Source organism: Tachypleus tridentatus, chromosome 12 (genome assembly GCF_004210375.1).
Source record: "Tachypleus tridentatus isolate NWPU-2018 chromosome 12, ASM421037v1, whole genome shotgun sequence".
Lineage (NCBI taxonomy): Eukaryota > Metazoa > Arthropoda > Merostomata > Xiphosura > Limulidae > Tachypleus > Tachypleus tridentatus.
Genome location: NC_134836.1, coordinates 82,232,651 through 82,252,451, shown reverse-complemented (window position 1 = coordinate 82,252,451; position 19,801 = coordinate 82,232,651). Strand labels below are relative to the sequence as shown.

The 19,801-nt window shown below is 32.4% G+C and overlaps 1 protein-coding gene across 2 annotated transcripts in view; it reads right to left on the bottom strand.

Moving 5' to 3' along the window:
- Positions 1-9,850: 9,850 nt before the first annotated feature.
- The window catches only part of LOC143233811 (sodium/potassium/calcium exchanger 5-like), a 32,829-nt gene continuing 22,878 nt past the window's right edge, over positions 9,851-19,801 (bottom strand). The window contains exons 8-10 of one of the 2 annotated variants that reach the window (XM_076470522.1): positions 19,175-19,411; positions 16,302-16,403; positions 9,851-11,476 (exon numbers count right to left, since the gene is read on the bottom strand). In XM_076470522.1, the coding sequence (XP_076326637.1) occupies positions 11,145-11,476; positions 16,302-16,403; positions 19,175-19,411 (671 nt within the window). In that variant the 3' untranslated portion in view covers positions 9,851-11,144. The remainder of the gene's footprint in view (positions 11,477-16,301; positions 16,404-19,174; positions 19,412-19,801) is intronic. The other variant, XM_076470523.1, reaches the window with a different exon arrangement.

The following is a 19,801-nucleotide window of genomic DNA, read 5'->3' as shown; positions in this document are numbered from 1 at the left end:
AATATACTGACAACATCTCCTTCTGTCATCCACCAGAGTCAGAACAAGAGTGAGAAACCTCTGCTTGGCATCCAGAGTATATTAAGTGTGATTGAACATAAATAATATTGTTTTAAAATATAATGGGCCTAATAATAATATTTTATGACAGCTATAGTTGTAAACCTTTTTCGCCACCTTGAAAAAAGGTATACACTCCATATTTGGTGTCGCTCTGTGTTAATGTAATTTATAGTCTATAAATTACAGTGCCCTCAAAACTTCAGTTATGTGGCTAAACATAATGAATGTAATATTTAAAATGTAATGTGCCTAATATCAAGGTCTTATGACAAATATAACTGTAATCACTTTTTACCACATGTAAAAGGAATACACAACATAACAACTAATGCTGTATAAAATGGCTTATATAAATAGTGTTTCAATCAGTGCTGTGTTTGTTGTACCTCAGCCGGTCCAAGGAGCTCTGAATTAATGTCGACAATAGATATGACAAATACAATGTGAGTGGATTTCCTGATGACGAGAAACCCATTTGAAATAAAAATGGATCTCAGAACGGCTGATATGGGCATTAACACTTTTATTCACAAGCAGAGAACAAAGTTTCGACCTTCATAGGCCATCTTCAGGTTAACAAAGAGAGTTTGCAACTGACTGCTGTCTTAGGGTCGAGAGTATAAAAGAGAACGGAATTGTAGGAGGTGTTGGATGCTAAATTATTAATTAGTATAGGTATAAAGATGTTCCTTTATATTGGTTTAATTTTGGTTTCAGTTGCTGTATAAATAAGGCTTCTTTGATTTTGCGTTTGTTTATATTTGTTTCCCAACTAAGTATTTGAAAGATTTCTATGGCTATGTTGTGTTTATTTGACTTGCAGTGTTCAAAAACATGTGAATTTTTTTGTTATTTGAAATTAGTTTCCATTTTTCTGCTTGTTTCTCCAATATAGAAGTGGCAGTTGTTGCATTGTATTTTATAAATTATGTTGGTGTTGTGTTTGTCAGTGCAGTTTTTACATAGTATACACTTTAGTTTTGTATCTTGTTTTTGAATACATTTGGTGTTTAGTGGAATGTTGTGTTTTACGTTTTTCACCAAATGTTGGTTATTTTTTCTCTGATGTCGAGAACATATAGTATGCAGTAGTATAAGGTTTTACAGATTGTTGTTGGTCTAGTGTTTGTATATAATATTTTCTACGGTTTTTTTAGGACATTTGTTGATGTTGATGAAGTGTTGTTTTATTTTGTTGATTTCATTGTTAATTTTATCAGGTGAGTATAGTTTCGTGTCTGTGTTTATCTGGTTTCTTAATATGTTGAGTTTTTGTTTTGTTTCATGTGCTGAGTCCCAGGGAATCTATAATCCAGCATGAATAATTTTTTTTCTGTATATTTCTGTTTTGAATTGTTTATCAGTTCTAGTGATCTTGAGGTTAAAAAAATGCTATTTGGTTAGCTTTTTCCTTATGGAGTTTTGGTGGTAGTAAATTTTATAAGGGTTGCTAATTGGTTGTTAGGGATGTGTATCAATGGGTTGGGGTTTTGGATATAAAGTTCTAAAGCTACCTTACAGGCTTCAGTCGTTGGGACTTCTGTGAAGAGGGAAATGACATCAAAACTGGCCATTAAGGCTTTATGCTTTAGTTGATTAAGAATATATTTATAGTTGAAAAAGTCTTTGAAAAAGGAGCCGGCTAATGTTACACATTTGTAAATATCATTTTTCACTGGCTTTCAAAACATATGTATACTGTAATGAACTATCTAATTTTTAAGTATGGGGAAACATCTTACTTTCCTTTATCATTCCTAGTCTGATGATTGAGAATAATACGCAATGCAAACTACTAAACAGATTTTTTTTAATTTACTGAATCCACCAAGATTCATTTGCCACATACAAAAATGGTTATAGAGTAATGGAACAGGAATTGATGGGCTGTTCACCAAACCTTCTCATGTACAGACAGGAAATGTCATTCTCTGTGAAAATGATGCATGGTCCATAAACAAGAGTAGTTCTGCAATGTCTTCAAGACACCAGCTGTGGTAGACATCCAAACGGCAAGAGTGGACATAAAAGTGCATCGAGAACATTAACTCTCTACTTTAGTATGTCACATTTTAAACGTTGGTGCACTGCTTGAGCCAGGAATATAGAAAGTAGACTGATGAGTCCAAGGAAAACAACTATGCCAACTCAAGTCGTCACAACCAACCTAACAGCGGAGAAAATGCAACAAAACTATTTAGAGGTATTCAAATAGTAAGATGAGGAACTCGATCATAGCAAAGTAAACATAACAAACTGTTGTGTATTACTGGAAACCACTAACATCAAGTTTTGTTTCTTAATGGCAACATTTTACTTCTTTGTTCACCTGTTCAGGTCTTCTTCTTTTTCCGTTCCTTTATACTAAACCTTACATTAGGCTTATGTTTAATACGTCTATTAATTCCTCAATATAGCTGCCATATTACAAAAGACAATTTCATATTATGATTCTCTTGCACCTGCATGATCTTAGTTGTTCCATTTGCTCTCCCACACAACAAATTTGTTTAGAGTTTACAAGTACTAGTGTGATTCATTTTTACTCCATCTACTTTCCAATATTCTTGCATTATTTACTGCAATTTGCTGCCTGTATCTGATAAAAATTCTTCAGAAAACGAGACCCGTGAGAAAATCACTGTCATCTCTCTTATTATTATTTTATGCTTCTGTAGAATCTAGTGCTACTGTTTCTACACACACATATATGTAGTGGTATAACAATTTGGTTTGTTTTGAATTTCGTGCAAAGCTACACGAGGGCTATGTGCGCTAACCGTCCCTAATTTAGTAGCGTAAAACTAGAGGAAAGGCAAGTAGTCAATCTCATCTTCTAACTGCTATTTATTTATTTGTTGTAAGTCCATATCTAGTCTGGAACTGAATATTTCATCGATGGTCCAGGTCCACGAGGCTCATATTACTTTTATATTGATACACTTCACTTGACTGGGGCCCGGCATGGCCAAGTGTGTTAAGGCGTTCGACTCGTAATCCGAGGGTCGCGAGTTTGAATCCCGGTCGCACCAAACATGCTCGCCCTCCCAGCCGTGGGGGCGTTAAATGTAACGGTCAATCCCACTATTCTTTGATAAAAGAGTAGCCCAAGAGTTGGCTGTGGGTGGTGATGACTAGCTGCCTTCCCTTTAGTCTTACACTGCTAAATTAGGACGGCTAGCGCAGATAGCCCTCGAGTAGCTTTGTGCGAAATTCAAAAAACAAACAAACAATCACTTGACTGGAATGCTGGCTAGCTCTACCCTTAACGCGTGAGTTTTTCTCCAGAAGTCATGTGATATCTTCGTAGAAATATTAACGTCCGAAGTTAAGTAACAGAGGTTTGTAATGTTCGGAATCTGTAAACGTTCCTGGTCAAATATCTGTTGTTTTCCGATTAATAAGCGTTAATCACAGTTATAGCTTCCAAGGCTTCTAGTATACTGACTAGTATACTGTATACCAATAATTTTCTGTCTCTCCGCGTTTATAATCCAGGCGAGATTTTCGAAAGTTCAAAAATATTCGAAGATACATTAGTGTAAAACATATATTGTAAATTCTCACTTTCGAGAATGCTCAGTACAGATTTAACAATATACGTTACATGCATTACACTGAAACAAACGTAATGTTAAAATGCATGTATAAGAGTAAATCCGTTACAACTCGCCCCACAGTGGCACAGCAGTATGTTTACGAACTTACATTGCTAAAAAACCAGGTTTCGATACCTGTAATGGGCAGAGAAGAAATAGCCCTTTGTGTAGCTTTGTACAAAACAACAACTGCTACAACTTACACTACACTCTCCCATCTTATGTCCATCAATACTATTTAGTTTGTACTTAATTACAAAACAACAACTGTTACAACTTACACTACACTCTCCCATCTTATGTCCATCAATACTATTTAGTTTGTACTTATTGCTATCAGGAATTTACTTATACAAACGTAACTATAAGAAATTGATGTTTTTAGTGGTATAGGTTGAACATAAATGTAGATATATGTTTTATTTCTTATTGGCAGCATATCTCCCAGTCTTCTCTGAAATTCAACAGGTGGCCTTTACATCTAACTTCGTGACATTAAACAGAATCTATTTACTCATTGTAAATTGTTCTATCAGTGCTCTGCCTGTCATGGTTACTAAAATCCGAATTTTAAGTGTTATAAACCTGCAAACGTATCAGTAAGCCGTAAAGGGTGGACATGTAATTATTGCACATTTATTACTGAAGTATTCATAAGTGTAAAGTAATAATAAAAAGCTTTTTAAATGTTTTTATTTTTTAAGGTTTTATTAGGATAATGGTTTAGATTTAATGTTAAATATTTCTTTGTTGTAATAACTGTAATTTTTTAATTAAGGTTTCTGTAATATTTTCTTCTGTCAGTCTTTTTAAGAATAAGATGAAGTTAATACATACGATTCTGGATGACGCATTTGAAGGTAATTGGTTTTAGAATTTAATTTTAATTGTCAGTGTGAGGACAGGCCTGAGAAAGAAAAGGGATATGTGTGTAGGCATATTATCGTCTCTTACCTTTTATAGTAATGTGTATTCTTTTAACTTATTCATTATTTAATTCCACATTGTCACATAGGTAACATGTGATTCCAAACATCATCTTGTTCTAGTCACTTTACGCTTTTGTTCCTTTAACAAGTGACCTTGTCTGCACATGAGGATATTTTAGGGCTCTGTTCTGAGTCTTGGTTAAATGAGTCGGAACTGAAATTCCCTGTGTTGGCTGATTATCATATCAATTAAATAGATAGCCAACGAATGTTCTCAGGTAACAGAGGTCATGAGACAATGGACAAAAAAAGTTCATATTTGAAATTCAGGCACACTTTATTTAATTCGTTCCTATTTCGTCTTCAGTGAAGATCTATTGCAGTCTTCAGTTTTGATAAAAAGAAAACTTAGTCATTAAACACTGGTTGGGAAGGATCAAGAACTGTTTAGTAATATCTGTGGGTATTTACACTGTTTAGTAATATCTGTGGGTATTTACACTGTTTTATTTTCGTTGTTTAAGTAAAGATTTTGTCTGTTTATTCACACATTAAGAACATTCAATGAAGCACATTTTCATAATCTTTATTATATTGTGTAAAATGTAATCAGCTATTACAAAAACTTTTTTATGAAACTCATTGAAAAATAGGTGTTACCTGGAAATATAACGTCCTCACACCACCCGGGTGAACCTGCTCCTCTCAGCGTGCATTTAAAACATGTATCTATTTCTACCTTTCACCCACCACCAAAACGTTTAGCATATTATAATAGTGGCAGATGGAACATTGTTTAGCTTGACACGTGGTAGTTTTCTTATTTTATTGTCACGTTCTGACGTTTATATATGTCTCTGAATCAGTTTGACACCAAGTTTACCTCTCTGGTGTTATGTACATGCATATACACGTGATGACGAGTAACCCACTTGAAGTATCAGCCGTCTTGAAATATGCATTCCCGACATGTAAAAACTACATGGGTCTTCAGCATTTCGTATACTAAGCGTTTATTCATATTCACTAGAGTATGTTGTTTCCTTCTTACACTATCTAGCTTACACTCATACATGTATTTTCATTCATTGCTAGCTTTAATTTACATTTAGTGTGATTATTTTATGTAATCGTTTTGTTTCTCCAGCCTATCTAGGTAGGTTTGCTGCAGTATTTCTTTATAAACTACTTCAGCCTTTAAGTAACAGCTAATACCTGAATATGATCACTTCAAAATTAATACGAGTAAATTAATTTTATAATTTGTTTTAGCTACGTTTATTTCACAGTTTGAACTTCATTTCTTAAATAACAATACTAGTTTAGTCTATTTACACTTGGTAAAGTACGTTAATACTCAAAAGACCAATGAAATGGTGTATGTGAAACATACCAAATGTTTCATTTTTGTTTAGTTTAAACGCATAAACAATGTATGTTTACTTAAATTGCTTGAAATTTGTATACATGCATTTTAGTGTGTCTAAAAGTGTTAGTAGGAGTATGTATGGTATGTGATTAAATTGGTATAGAAGTCATTTCACCTTGATGTTGTTTAAGTCTTTCTGCCACAAGATGTCAGTGGGAGATAATGTAGTTTAGCATCTTATAGTGCTATGCTAAGAACACCTATGTAAATATCTGTTAGTACCTGGAAGTTACTTCCTACTATTATTATCTATGAAATGATCACTAACATGCGTGATTAAAGTAGATAACCATTTAAAAAAAATAAGAAATGGATATATCAGAAAACAGTTCTGTCTTATGACTTATTAATTCGTGAACTTTGAGCATAAATAAATATTGCTTTGCTTTGTGTTTGAATACTGTCTCTCTCTTCAGCTCAATTCAAGTCAGAAATTCAGTTTAATTTCAAGTAACATCTGGATAAACTTGTTACCTAAAAGAAGTATCAGATACCTACGTTTTCCTACGGACATAATTATAGCTTCTGTTATTACGATTTGAATGACAATGAAAACAGTATGTTGGCAAATAGCCAAAATTTGCTATTTCTTCTTAAAAGCTAACATTTTAAGATCCTTTTTTATCTCTTGGCTTCTTTTTGCTAAAATTATTTAAATATATATATGTTCTGAGATATTTGAAATATTTGACACTATTTCAGCTTCTTAGAGTTTTAATACTGACAAATGTTTCAGAATTATTAGAGGTGTTTTCAGCACAATGCTATTTGATGTTAAACCACATTATTCTCCGCTGATGTCTGAGAGGCAAATCTTTTATTAAACATGACAAGATATTTATAATGAAACTTTATAAGAGAAATGCCGTATTCTTATTGAATGAAAAGTATGTTATAAATCCAAAGTGTGTTTTGAGCAAGATAACAGCTTTTACCCTACGAAAACCAGAGAAATCAAATTGTAGAATTATTTAATGATAAAAGATTTGGTTTGTTTGAAATTAATCACAATGGACTTTCTATTCCCTGTTTACCACGGGTATCAAAAGCTGAATTTGAGTGGTGGGAGTCCGTAGACATAACGCTGTGCTACTGGGGGAACAATGTAAAAAAATACTCAGTATTTTGTATGGTGTTCAACCAGAACATAAAGAAGGTTGGTTTGAGCGATCTATATTTTCTAACATAGATACATATAACCATGGACTAGTTGAGTTATTTCGTTAAGTTTCTTGAACACTTTACACATAAATGATATGCCATCAGAAATTATTTGTTTTAGCTTAGTCAGATAAACAGTTGTTTGCTTTCATTTAAACGTTGTTGAAGTTACTCTTGAAGAGGATATCAGCAGAACATAACTGGTTTAATATCAAACAGTAGTGTGCTGAGTATGTCCCTGTGATTAACAACGTTCCATTCATCCGATGGCTCTTGACCTAATTGAAACAACGAAATTTATTCTTTCAGGCTTAGACAAGTTTGATAGACAACTGTAAAAGTGTAAAAGCAACATAAATGACCCAAAATAACTACACATTATATTATACTTTATTGCTTCTACTGTTTTTGTTTGTTATTAAGCACAAAAATACACAATGGGCTATTTGTGCTGTGCCTATCACGAGTATCACACTTCGTTTTTAAATGTTAGAAGTCTTCAGAGCCGCTGACCCACTGAATTAGGCAATGTAAAAATATATTTATTTTACAACTATTCTTAAGTGGAATTTTAAAATACCATATTCGATTTCCAAAGGTTCAACCAACATCAAGATTTAAGAGGCAACTTTATCCAAATTTGTTAACTTCTCAAATAAATTTTACACATTCTAAAACAAATGCATTTAATACAACAATCACAATAGCATAAAATTCATAGTAAAATCTCAATTAGATTACCAGCATGCTTTTGTAATAGTTTATATTTAGTTTAATTAAGAAGGTTCTTAGATCCTACTTAACAGAGCTGAAAATCCGGTAAACTTAGAATTTTAACTAAGGGTGCTTCCATTACATTTAGACATTTTTACGTTTTATCTGGAGTTATTGGGGTAAATTCACTTTTGAGGCTATAGAATGGTGAAATTTGTGACATTTTAATTTCGTGTTTTTTATATTCTTTCCTTTTTCGGTTTAAAGGTTTGATTTGGATTATTTTTAACTGTGCAAACATACAACAGGGCTATCTACGCTTTCTTTGACATTAGAAAGTTATTTCTAAAAGAGCTTATGGCTCTATTTGACCTAATATTTATTCAAATCGATTTTATTGATCTAAGTAGATGTTAGGAAGTGCATATTTGTTCACCTCAATTAGAGAGAGAGACTGTGTTTTCTTATGGCGAAGCCACATCGGTCTATCTGCTGAGCCCACCGAGGGAAATAGAACCCCTGATTTTAGCGTTGTAAATCCGTAGAGTTACCGCTGTACTAGCGGGGGGCATTAAAGAGAGAGAAGACGTTTTCCGGTTGTTAAAAATGTTAAGTACTTTCTAAAGATATATGCAACAAGAAAATGTAAAATAATTAAACACACACATATATATATATACGATTACGTGGATTACCAGGTGATATTGTGTGAGTGCAGTGTTACCATTGACAAATTAAAATCAAATAGATAGAAAGATAATAATTACAATTGAATAACACGCTAAATATATATATGCTGGCAAACAACATTCCTTTATTATTTATAAATAAATAATATAAGGTTTAAAAGACGAAAATATGCAAACATTTCAGGGAGTTAATGTGCAAATATGAAATTGATTTAAAACATTTTTTACATAAAAAATATTACAACTTAAATCATTTGAAGAACACTTCATGATACAAATATACAAGTTATGTTATGGTTTATATATATATATTCAAATGCCTTTTCTTAGCGAAAGGAGCTCTTAAAATCACAAACATGAAGTTTTGTTCTTACATTTTGAAGAGATTTCAGTGTTTTAGCATAGTTTAATCATGCTGTGATTTATTACGATTATCTGAGGTTTCCAGTGTATTAACTTTTCTTATTTTTTAAATGTTTTGCTGCTGTTTAATACAAATTTAAACAATAAGTTACATGTGCCCATCCACCAGGCCTGGCATGGCCCAGTGGTTAAGGCACTCGACTCGTAATCCGAGAGTCGCTGGTTGGAATCCCACAAACATGCTTGCCCTTTCAGCCGTGGGTGCGTTATAATGTAACAATCAATCCCACTATTCGTTGGTAAATGAGTAGCCCAAAGGTTGGCGGTGAGTGGTGATAACCAGCTGCCTTTCCTCTAGTCTTACGCTACCAAATTAGGGAGGGCTAGCGCGAATTTCTTAAACAAACAAACCCTATTCCTAAGGTTAATTGCGCCCCAGATTATAAGTTGTAAGTCTATAAACTTACTGTCACCCGCCAGATGACAAAAGAGTATGAAAAAAATGTTGATTTGAAGAATTTTCAGAATATTTCTGAGGTTAATAAAATCAGATATTTTAAAGAAAACCTCGAAGATTCCTTGTATTTATTAATTTACTTGAACAATAAAATTATTTTCATCGTATTTTATGGATTTTATACATCGTTGAAAGTATTAGCAGTTTGTCAGAGTACAATGTGTTTATTTGTTTATTTATAATTAAACACAAAGCTACACAATGGGCTATCTGTGCTGTTTCCACCACGGGTATCGAAACTCGGTTTTTAACGGTGTGAATCCGCAGACATACCGTTGTGCTACTATTTGACAGTAAAATGTGAAACAGTGATCTATTACCAAGCAATAAAACATAATGTGTTTTTTTTAATGTGTTAAAATTGTATAGTAAAATATTTACATATAGGCATAGATATACATTTATTTGTAAGTACCTGAAACAACTCAATAAATCAGAGTTAATACGGATTTGTAGCGATTCCAAATACAGAAACAAAAATTAAAACAAACTTAACTCTTTACTTATTATATACGTTGTGCACAAAGTATACAGTTAAGAGTAACAAAAAGGACTAAACAGTTGGAAAATTACTTTTACAGTTGTAAGTTAAGTTTGAAATGTAACCTTATATTGGTTCATTGTGAAAATACTAATAAACAGCAGAAATTAAGCATACATATATATGTATATTGAAAAGATGCATATTCATAACTATTTAAAGGTTTTTCAATGAAATTGAAATTTACAAAGAGATGGTTGGTCTACGCAAAAATGACTATTTTTTTTTTAAGTTACCTCAACAAAGCACCTCAATCTTGTTCCTGTATAGGTTAAATCAATACATTTATATTGTGTTTTATGCATACAATGTTAATTATTTCAGAAAGGTATTTGTATCAAGAAAAGTTCCTTTACAAAACGAACATTTTATATTTTTTTACTAAGGTGTTTAAATACATTCGTTTAGAATTATACAAATCAATGAAATATTTTACAAAACGTTTTGCATAATATTTTAAACTTAATTACACTTACTAAAATCATACTACAAGTGTGAAAAGAAGACCTTAAGAAGAGTGCTTCTTTCTTGTATTTTAAGCTAAATTAATAAATTTGGATACAATTGTTTCAGTGATAAACTTTACAAAAGGTTGTAGATCCACTTATGTCGCTATCAAATCACTGATTAGCTAGTAATGATCAGTTACTTATGTTTATTTAGAAATAGTTATATATTTCTAATTCGAAATATGGTAATAAGTGTAATTTTTAGAGCACGAGACTATAGTGGGTTAACTCGAAACACCTACAAATTTTATCTTCAGAAAACTTCTCACAAAAAGTCATTTGTTATAATAATATGTTTTAGGAATCATTAATAAAAAATAAATCGTTAATATTTTAACTGAATATTGACTAACCTCAATTTTATATGCCACTTATTGTTCCGAAAGTGTGCAAGTTTATAAAATGTTATAACAATCAAGGCTTAACCAACGATTAATACTTTTTGACAAATGCTTTCTTTTCTGTAACTGATTGATTTATTTCTTTCTAGAAGAAAAGTTTAATTAATATTAAATGTAATTAATTTCAGGCAAATAATTTTTTGAATGAAATTGGAGGAGAAAGTAAACTTAAGTCGTTTCACTGTTATTTTTCTTGCCATATAACTAAACCAGTTAAAATCTTCCCAGTTTAGTTTTCTAATAAACACTGAGGAGGGTTAAACTCCCCGAAGAAGTTTAGTTCGTACATACACGCCAGTACCAGAAAACCTCCATAAATCACCATACACGAAAAACCGATCTTATAATTAAGGTGCCACTTAAAAATATAAAAGAATATAAACAAGGCAACGATAGTTGCTAGTAAAGTGACAGAAGTATACGTTAACCCTGAACTGTTGATAATCAAAAACCCTTCGTTTGGTGGAATTAGAGCTCTTATTAACCATGGAACACCAAGACAAAACAAAACGTTAAAAATATTACTTCCGATGAGGTTACACATAGCCATATTTCCCAAACCTGAAATAAAGGAAAAATTCCATTTTAACAAAAGATCTTCAAAATTTCATTTTCAACATTATTTATCATATAACATGAACCAGATTTCAAATGATTCCTGCAAAAGTTCAAACGTTTAACACAAACAAAAACTTAAAATTATTTAGACAAAACAACGACCAAAATTAAGAACAGGAATGAGCTTATAAACAACTGATGCAATGCTGTTCAGATTAATAACATTCTACACAACATTACACGGTCTTCTTCGCAAACTCCATGAATACATATGATTAAAACCGTCAGTTTTTTAAAAGGACAAGGTAAGAGAGACGCTTTTTTTATGTTGAATTGTATTATATATTACATTCAAGTAAATAGACACCGAGAAGCCAAGCACGTGGCTTAAGTGTTAGCGTATAAAGACTGTGAATTGCAGTGTGGATCGTTGTTTGCTACATCACTGCAGTAAAAAAATCTACACATGAACTGTAGGTGCACAATAAAAAATATGTGATAAACTCTCATTGTTCGATCAGACTAGAGTAAGCTAAGAGTTGGAAGTAAGTGTTGTTTATTAGCTGCCTACTCTCCAGTCTATCACTTCAAAGTTAAAAATAGTTTCGTACCAGATGCTTCTTGTAACCTTCTGTGACATTCTGAAACATACAGTTTATATGTTCACATGTAGATTTATAAACGGCAAATAGATGTTTAAACAAAATTAAGTTATCATTCTAAAAAAAGAATGTTTTAACTCTGTTTTAAAACTGTAGTTCCACTCTCCTTGGAGTAGAAATTAACATTTTCCTAAGATATTGTTCTACATACCATAATACTTTTACATATATTGTTTTTGAACATCAAAGTATACGGTTTTAAAAGCAGACACTTTATTTAAGACTTTAATGATAATTGATTGTACAAAGTAAATATTGTTAAACACATCAAGGTTTGAGAGCTTTTTAGTTGTGTCTGTTTTCATATACAACGTAATGTTAATGTACATAATCCTGTAAGGTTTGTTTGTTTTTTGGATTTCGCGCGAAGCTACTCAAGGGCTATCTGCGCTATCCGTCCCTAATTTAGCAGTGTAAGACTAGAGGGAAGGCAGCTAGCCAACACCACCCACCGCCAACTCTTAGGCTACTCTTTTACCAACGAATAGTGGGATTGACCGTAACATTATAACGCCCCCACGGCTGAAAGGGCGAGCATGTTTGGTGCGACTGGGATTCGAACCCGCGACTCTCGGATTACGAGTCTAACGCCTTAACACGCTTGGCCACGCCGGGCCATCCTCTAAGGAAGATTAATTAAAACTATGCTAAAGTAAGCTTAAATGGTAGTGAAACAGAACTGTCAGAATTACTATATAACTTGTTTGTTATAAAACAAAATTTCTAGAAAATGGAGTCGAGATTTATAACCTTGATCAAAGTTATATTTTATATTCGCATGTTTACTATTCAAGTATTACAGAAAATATTAATATGAGTTATCAGTTAAAAATAGAATTTCATAGTAGTAACTTTTTTAGAAGATGTTATACGTTATAATAAACCGATTTTGGATCCGCAATAACTTAACAGTACATATCGTTGATCTGCTCATGCTCATTTTGACGCCTATATGTCTTGATGAAATGACCATAGCACAGTGTCCATGCTAAATGGTTTCCTCTTAAGGCTGTCATATTCAAAGCACATAACTCCTCACTGCATGTTTTTCATAATTCCTCTAGTATGAAAGGACATCAATTTCTCATCGATCGTTTCATCAACTACTGGTCGTCTTTAATGTAAGAATTTATTTTTATTTTTAGATGCTAAGTGATAGAACAGTTTTATAGACGTAAGAGTAACTCTCTTACATACCAACAATATCACGGGTGAGAGGGAATCTCCAAACTTGTCTCATATTGCTCAGCAATCGTAAGAAAATGTAATGTCGCTATTGGACCTAATAATTTCATCAGAAGTAGTGAAGACAAGAATGAGAGGCTAATGGCTTTTAATTTAAAGCTAATATCAATCAAACACAATCCGGCTTTTTCACAGTCTTAAAATTGTACGTTCGTTTTTTTTTAGCAATTGTTTTATGTGATGGTGGTTTTTATCCCAACGTACTCTTTTCTTATTTCCAGGTTAACTTTCTACGAGGTTAACAGCAGTTATATTAATCACGTGGAAGAAATAACGAATTTTTCATATTATTCAGTAATATTTGTAATTTGGATTGAGAAATTTTTATGTAGAGGAGCGAACAATGTTTCGACCTGACGATATATTTTAATTATAATATATATAATTAACATATATAATTACAAATATTACTGAATAACATGAAAGGATTTCGTTAGTTCTTCCACGTGATTAAATCGTCAACCTGACGATGACCGAAGGTCGAAACGTTGTTCGCTCCTCTACATAGAACATTTTCTCAACCCAAACCAGCCGTTTTCACGTATATATTTTTCTCTACAAGTGGGTTTTCTCGTCATCACTAATTAATATTTGTAATTGTTTTATGATAGAATTTTGCTTGAAGCAGCTAAACAGTGGCTGCCTGCGCCTACTTGTTCTCATAATGAAGGTATCTAGTCATCAGCACCTACTGCAGACTGTTGGACTACACTCATCTAAATGAAGAATGGGATTTTTATATGGAAAAAGCCGTTTTTTTGCATATAAATTTCTCAACAAGTGGGTTTCTCGACATCACTGAAGAATGGGATTGTACTGTCGTTCTAATCCACAATCCAAAAGTGTGCAGCGCGTTTTGCGACAATGGAAGGCAAACGGTGAATCTATGGATTCACTAAATCACAACAGGTTTAATCTATCTATTTATGTAATTATTTATAACATGAAAATCATGGCTTGAATAATTGTAGTTTTAGTACAACGTAATATGAGAAATAAGTATCATTCCAATAAACTGCACAATAATCAATTTGGCCAGAATAATATTTTTAACAAACAGTGTTCTTCAGTAACTGATAATAAGATCGACAGATCTTCGAAAAATAAACAAACACTTATAATCTCAATACAAATTTGAAAATATATTTAAAAGTTAATCAGAATGTATAATATTACATCCTCGACATGAAAAATAAAACAGTGTTACAAAACAGTATCAATCTTCCCTCCAAATGAGGCATCTAATCAGTCATGTATTCTGAAATTCCAATAATTATTATTCAGTTTAGTCATCCTAAATGAACATTTGACAGATGTGTTTTTACATCATTATAAATTATGGTGGAGTATGGTCATCAAGAACAGAAATGTGGTTTGAAAATTTTAATGTCTGGAATCATTTGACGAAATGTAATGCATCTCGATGGAAGTGAAGTCCGATTAATGCCAAGATCATTTGGTCTGTATGTTTTCTTCAAGGCATATATCGACTAATTTAGCACAGTGAACTGACTATTATTACTTAGTATGCTGATATCAGGGCCAACTTGTATCAGCATATTTTGACACAGAATGTAAAGGTCGTTACATTTACTACTACTTACAATACACTTCCACCACTATCATATGCGTTATTTTTTTATATGAAGATGAAGTGGGTCTGATTTCAGACTTTCTTTGAAGACACTTTAGCCTATTATTTGGTGCACAGTAAAGCGCTACTGATCTATAAAACATACTGCTGTACTTGTTGGTTAAGTGAGCGTGTCCTCCATATTATTTCACGAGAGTTGTTTGGTGCTTTACTAATAGCGAAATTTATCTAACAGAAGATCTAGCACAAAGATCTGGTGAAGTTTTTTCTTAACCCTCAATGTCCAACTGCAGCTTTGAATATCTGATGAAATATCGCAGCCTATACACTATGATTTTGACGAAGTTGAATCGGCAGATGGCGGTTGTCTGTATCTGTGATAGATGATGACGTGGTTTGTTCAGATGCTCAAACAACCGCGCCATTCGTTTTTCTGAACCAGCTACATGTGCTACTAAAGACACTTTGAGCCAATGTGTAAACGCCTGTTGTGTTTAATTTATTTCCTTTTATCTAATATCTTTTCACATGAATGAAGCATCCAGATATCTTCTCTCAAGTCAAGACAAGAGTTATGAACAACTTTAAGCTCTGTAATTCAGTTGAAAATGACAAATGATGCAAGATTCTATGATACCCTTTTATAGAGTATGGTCTGAATGAAATCAATTATTTATATTTAGATCAAATAAATGACCATTATATGTCTCATTTGTATAACAGTGACACATGGAAGTGATCAACAAAAGTGCATAACATAGTTTGGCCTTATTATAGCTACAATATTACAATTATCTTTAATTTATTTATCAGTAAATTTTACACTGAAAAACCCAAAGTGTAGTGTAGCGACAAAAATATATTAACATGGCATATTTTTACTTTTTTCTGGTACTCATAACAACAAGCAGATTGAGAAGTACAAGCTACATAATACTTCCTTCGCCAGAAGAAAAGACATACTTATAATATCAGTTCCATTGGTGGTTTACTCTCTTGTACATAGCAAATAACTGGCATATAAGGGATATGTAAGATGAAAAACAAATGAATTTCTACCAGAAATAATCTATGAAAATATGAACTGGTAGTGCTACATGTATAAAAAATAACAGTAACATCGTGCATACCTTACATATAAATATATATACATATATATAAAACATGTTGTAAAATATGCTATTAACTTTATATAGTAATACTGTGAGGATCATGTTTCGGTCTAGTATTCGATAATAAAATAACAAAACGTTTGTTTTAGGAAGGTTAACAGAATATTAAAATGGCATTGATTAGTTAAACTTTTATTCTTCAAACAACTACTTACCATTTCTTACAACAATAATACTGGATATTATTTCCGGTACACTGGTTCCAGCTGCTAGTAGAGTGAGACCTGATATGGTATCTGGAATACCCAGCGTATAACCTGAGGAAAAAAAGAGGTACAAAGTGCAGTATAATTAATAGGATAATTTTCTAAAAACTATATATTTCACTTTTGGTAAGTGTGATAATTATGATGATGGATTTTTACTTTTTGCAGTTAAATAATAACAATTGTTCGTTTAATTTAGTTGATTTAATAAAAATGTTCGCCACCTTGCCTGCAGAAAACTCCAGTATACATAAAAACGGGCAAAAAAGAAATAGATTTGAGAAAAAAATAAACACTTGTACGTTTCGAAAATATTTCGTTTATTAACGACAATGAAACTGTCTTTGTTTTCACCTCAATTCTGTAACTACGGTTTCAAGTATCAAGTGTACAAAAATAGATTACTCACAGTAAGAAGTTCAGAGTGGAGCTCAAAATATTTATGAATAAACATTTTATAGAAGAAACAAAACATAAAAATAAAGTTCAAACATATCCAAAGAATGCAACAAGAAGGAATGCCAAAAAGCTCAGACGTTTGTGTTTTTTTCACTTTGTTTACTGCAGTTTACCTACAATGCAAGCTTGTTTGCATGTTTAGAATTTTGTGCAAAGCTACACGAGGGCTATCTGTATTAGCCGTCCTTAACTTAGAAGAGAAGGACTTGGGAGGGAAGGCAGCTAGTTATCACCACCCACCGCCGACTCTTGGGTTATTCTTTTACCAACGAATAGTTGGATTGACCGTCACATTATAATGCCCGCACGGCTGAAAGAGCGAGCATGTTTGGTAAGATTTGAATTCACAACCTGTTGATTGCGAGTGAACCTCCCTAACGTTGTAGGAACTCTTTATATTATGAATAATGATGTAGAGTTGGTGTGAAATATTCTTAGCTCTATTGATAAATTTCTTAAACTTGACTTTACTAACTAATTTAAAACAACATATTTATTATTTGATATTTGTTTAATCATTTTATATTAGAATTTAAATTAAGAAGTGGTAGTTCTCGAATTTAATAGTTATTCATAACAGAAAAACTAATTATATAACAATTTTCCCGCTACACAAGATAATGAAGTAGTTTGGATTCTGCTTCCACACTTCCTTTTTCCGTTATCAATTATACTAGAAACTTAAATAAATTATCACATAAGTCAATAGCCTCTGTAATTTTGTGTTTTGTATATTTGAGACCATGCATATTATTTTCATCCTCTTAGTTTAAAGCTTTTTCAGAATTATTCAAACGCAAACAGGGGAAAGAAAAGAAGAACTTTTAAAATATATCAGGTCATCCCATAAGTACTGTCTCAAAATTTAAACAAACAAACAAAATCTAAAATCCCCAAACGTGAAAATGTTATAACTTTTTGATTCTGTTTGTTTGGGAATTTCGCACAAAGCTACACGAGGGCTATCTGTGCTAGCCGTCCCTAATTTAGCAGTGTAAGACTAGAGGGAAGGCAGCTAGTCATCGCCACCCACCGCCAACTCTTTTACCAACGAATAGTGGGATTGACCGTAACATTATACACCCCCACGGCTGGGAAGGTGAGCATGTTTAGCGCGACGCGGGCGCGAACCCGCGACCCTCGGATTACGAGTCGCACGCCTTACGCGCTAGGCCATGCCAGGCCTTTTGATTCTGTATTTTAGGTTTTGTTGCGTAAACGTTGCATCCAATATAATAAATGCTTCATTTCTAAAAATAATTTAATTGGTGAAAGTTAATATGAAGTAATTTTTGTTTTACAGACAATAATACAATACAATGTAAGATATAAAATATTACTTTCTATTTTTAGTGCTATATCATTTAGTTACTTTGAACCTACTCAAATCTCATAATTTTTATTTTCATATTTTAATCAAGTGGGCAAAAACCAAATTGTCGGCGCCGTAAGTATATGTGACATTTTAGAAATGATTACTTTTCTCTGAAGGTATGTTCCAAATTTACTGCTACTCCAGTAACCTTTTATTTATGTAATTTGAGTTTAATGATTAATTGTTTGGGAAGATAAGTTTTACACTTTAAAAGATTGAAGTTATTAAATCTACTTTTGTTTGTGAGGTTCCTTAAAGAATAAATGTCAGCCTGTGACCGAAATAACTGGAACACTGTACGAAGTGTATATTTTAAGAGAAGTGATAAGAAAGCTAAATTGTGTTATTTCGTAATTCGAATTAAGTTTACCAATAAAACTTTGAGAAAATAAAAAGGAGAAGATTAGGAAATTGAGTTTATGTGTTCCTTGCCTATAATTTAAAGTAAGAAGTTGTGTTTTAAAGATAAAATTTTAAATATTGCATGTTTTATAGCTTAGAAAACGCGTTTGACATTACATATGTATGCGTTATTATATCCATAATAGCCAGGTACACTTTGTATTATGTACGTTTTATATGATTTAATCAAATAAATCTATATTTTCCGAGTAATATATTGTTTGTTAGTACATTTTGTCTTCTCTATTTGCTCCTTAGTTTAATACTTGACACCAAGAAGTGTCAGATTTACTTTAGATGAGTTGATTGCTTTGGCTTGGAGTTGACTTTCTACTAGAACGACTAAACTTTAAAGGTGCGGACTATAAAAGGGTTAGGAGCAAGAGGATATTATTATATGATGCTTGATATAGTACATTTATACTATAATAGAGTCCCCTGTGAACACAAATTTATAACACATTGACTGTGAACACAACTGATTCCATAGAGTGGATTGATATTCTTCTTTTCCGACTAAAAAAATCTTAATGGTTGTATGTGCTGTTACGTTTACATGTATATAAAAGCAATTATTAAAACTCACCTATAATCGTTATCATCCAGACAATAAAATATGATATTATTCCAATCCACACAACGGACATTACGAATGTTATCACATAGTATTTACGTCGAGATTGTTTCCGACAGTCCAAAACGGTGATGTAGAATAAAAACGAAGCTGGCCACATTAGAACCCACCAGATCTGGCGTAGAGAACCTGTCACAGGCATGTGCCAGACAGACGTTTCTTCTTCGTTTTCCTCATTCATCTCCTTTACTGTAGATAGACAGTAAATCTATTCAACTCTAACAAAATTTTTGGAATTATTCTAATTAATTTTCGTTGAGAAATTGACACAACGTTAGTTCAAAGCTCGTTTTTGTTTTTTTTAAGTACCTAATCCACTTGCACAAATATAAACTAGAAACGCACATACGAAATTGATATGGAAACTAAATAGTTTAGGAAGAATAAAGTAATAATCCATTAACGTGTATCTTAAATGCCAATTATTCATGTTGAACAAATTTTGAAAAGTCTATAAAAGATGAAACATAACGAGTCTTGTTCAACCTCTGCAATATTCACATATGATTGGTGGAATGAATGTTGTCTGATTCTAATGAAATAGGAGCGGATAACAGCAGAATACTACTCGTGTTAAAT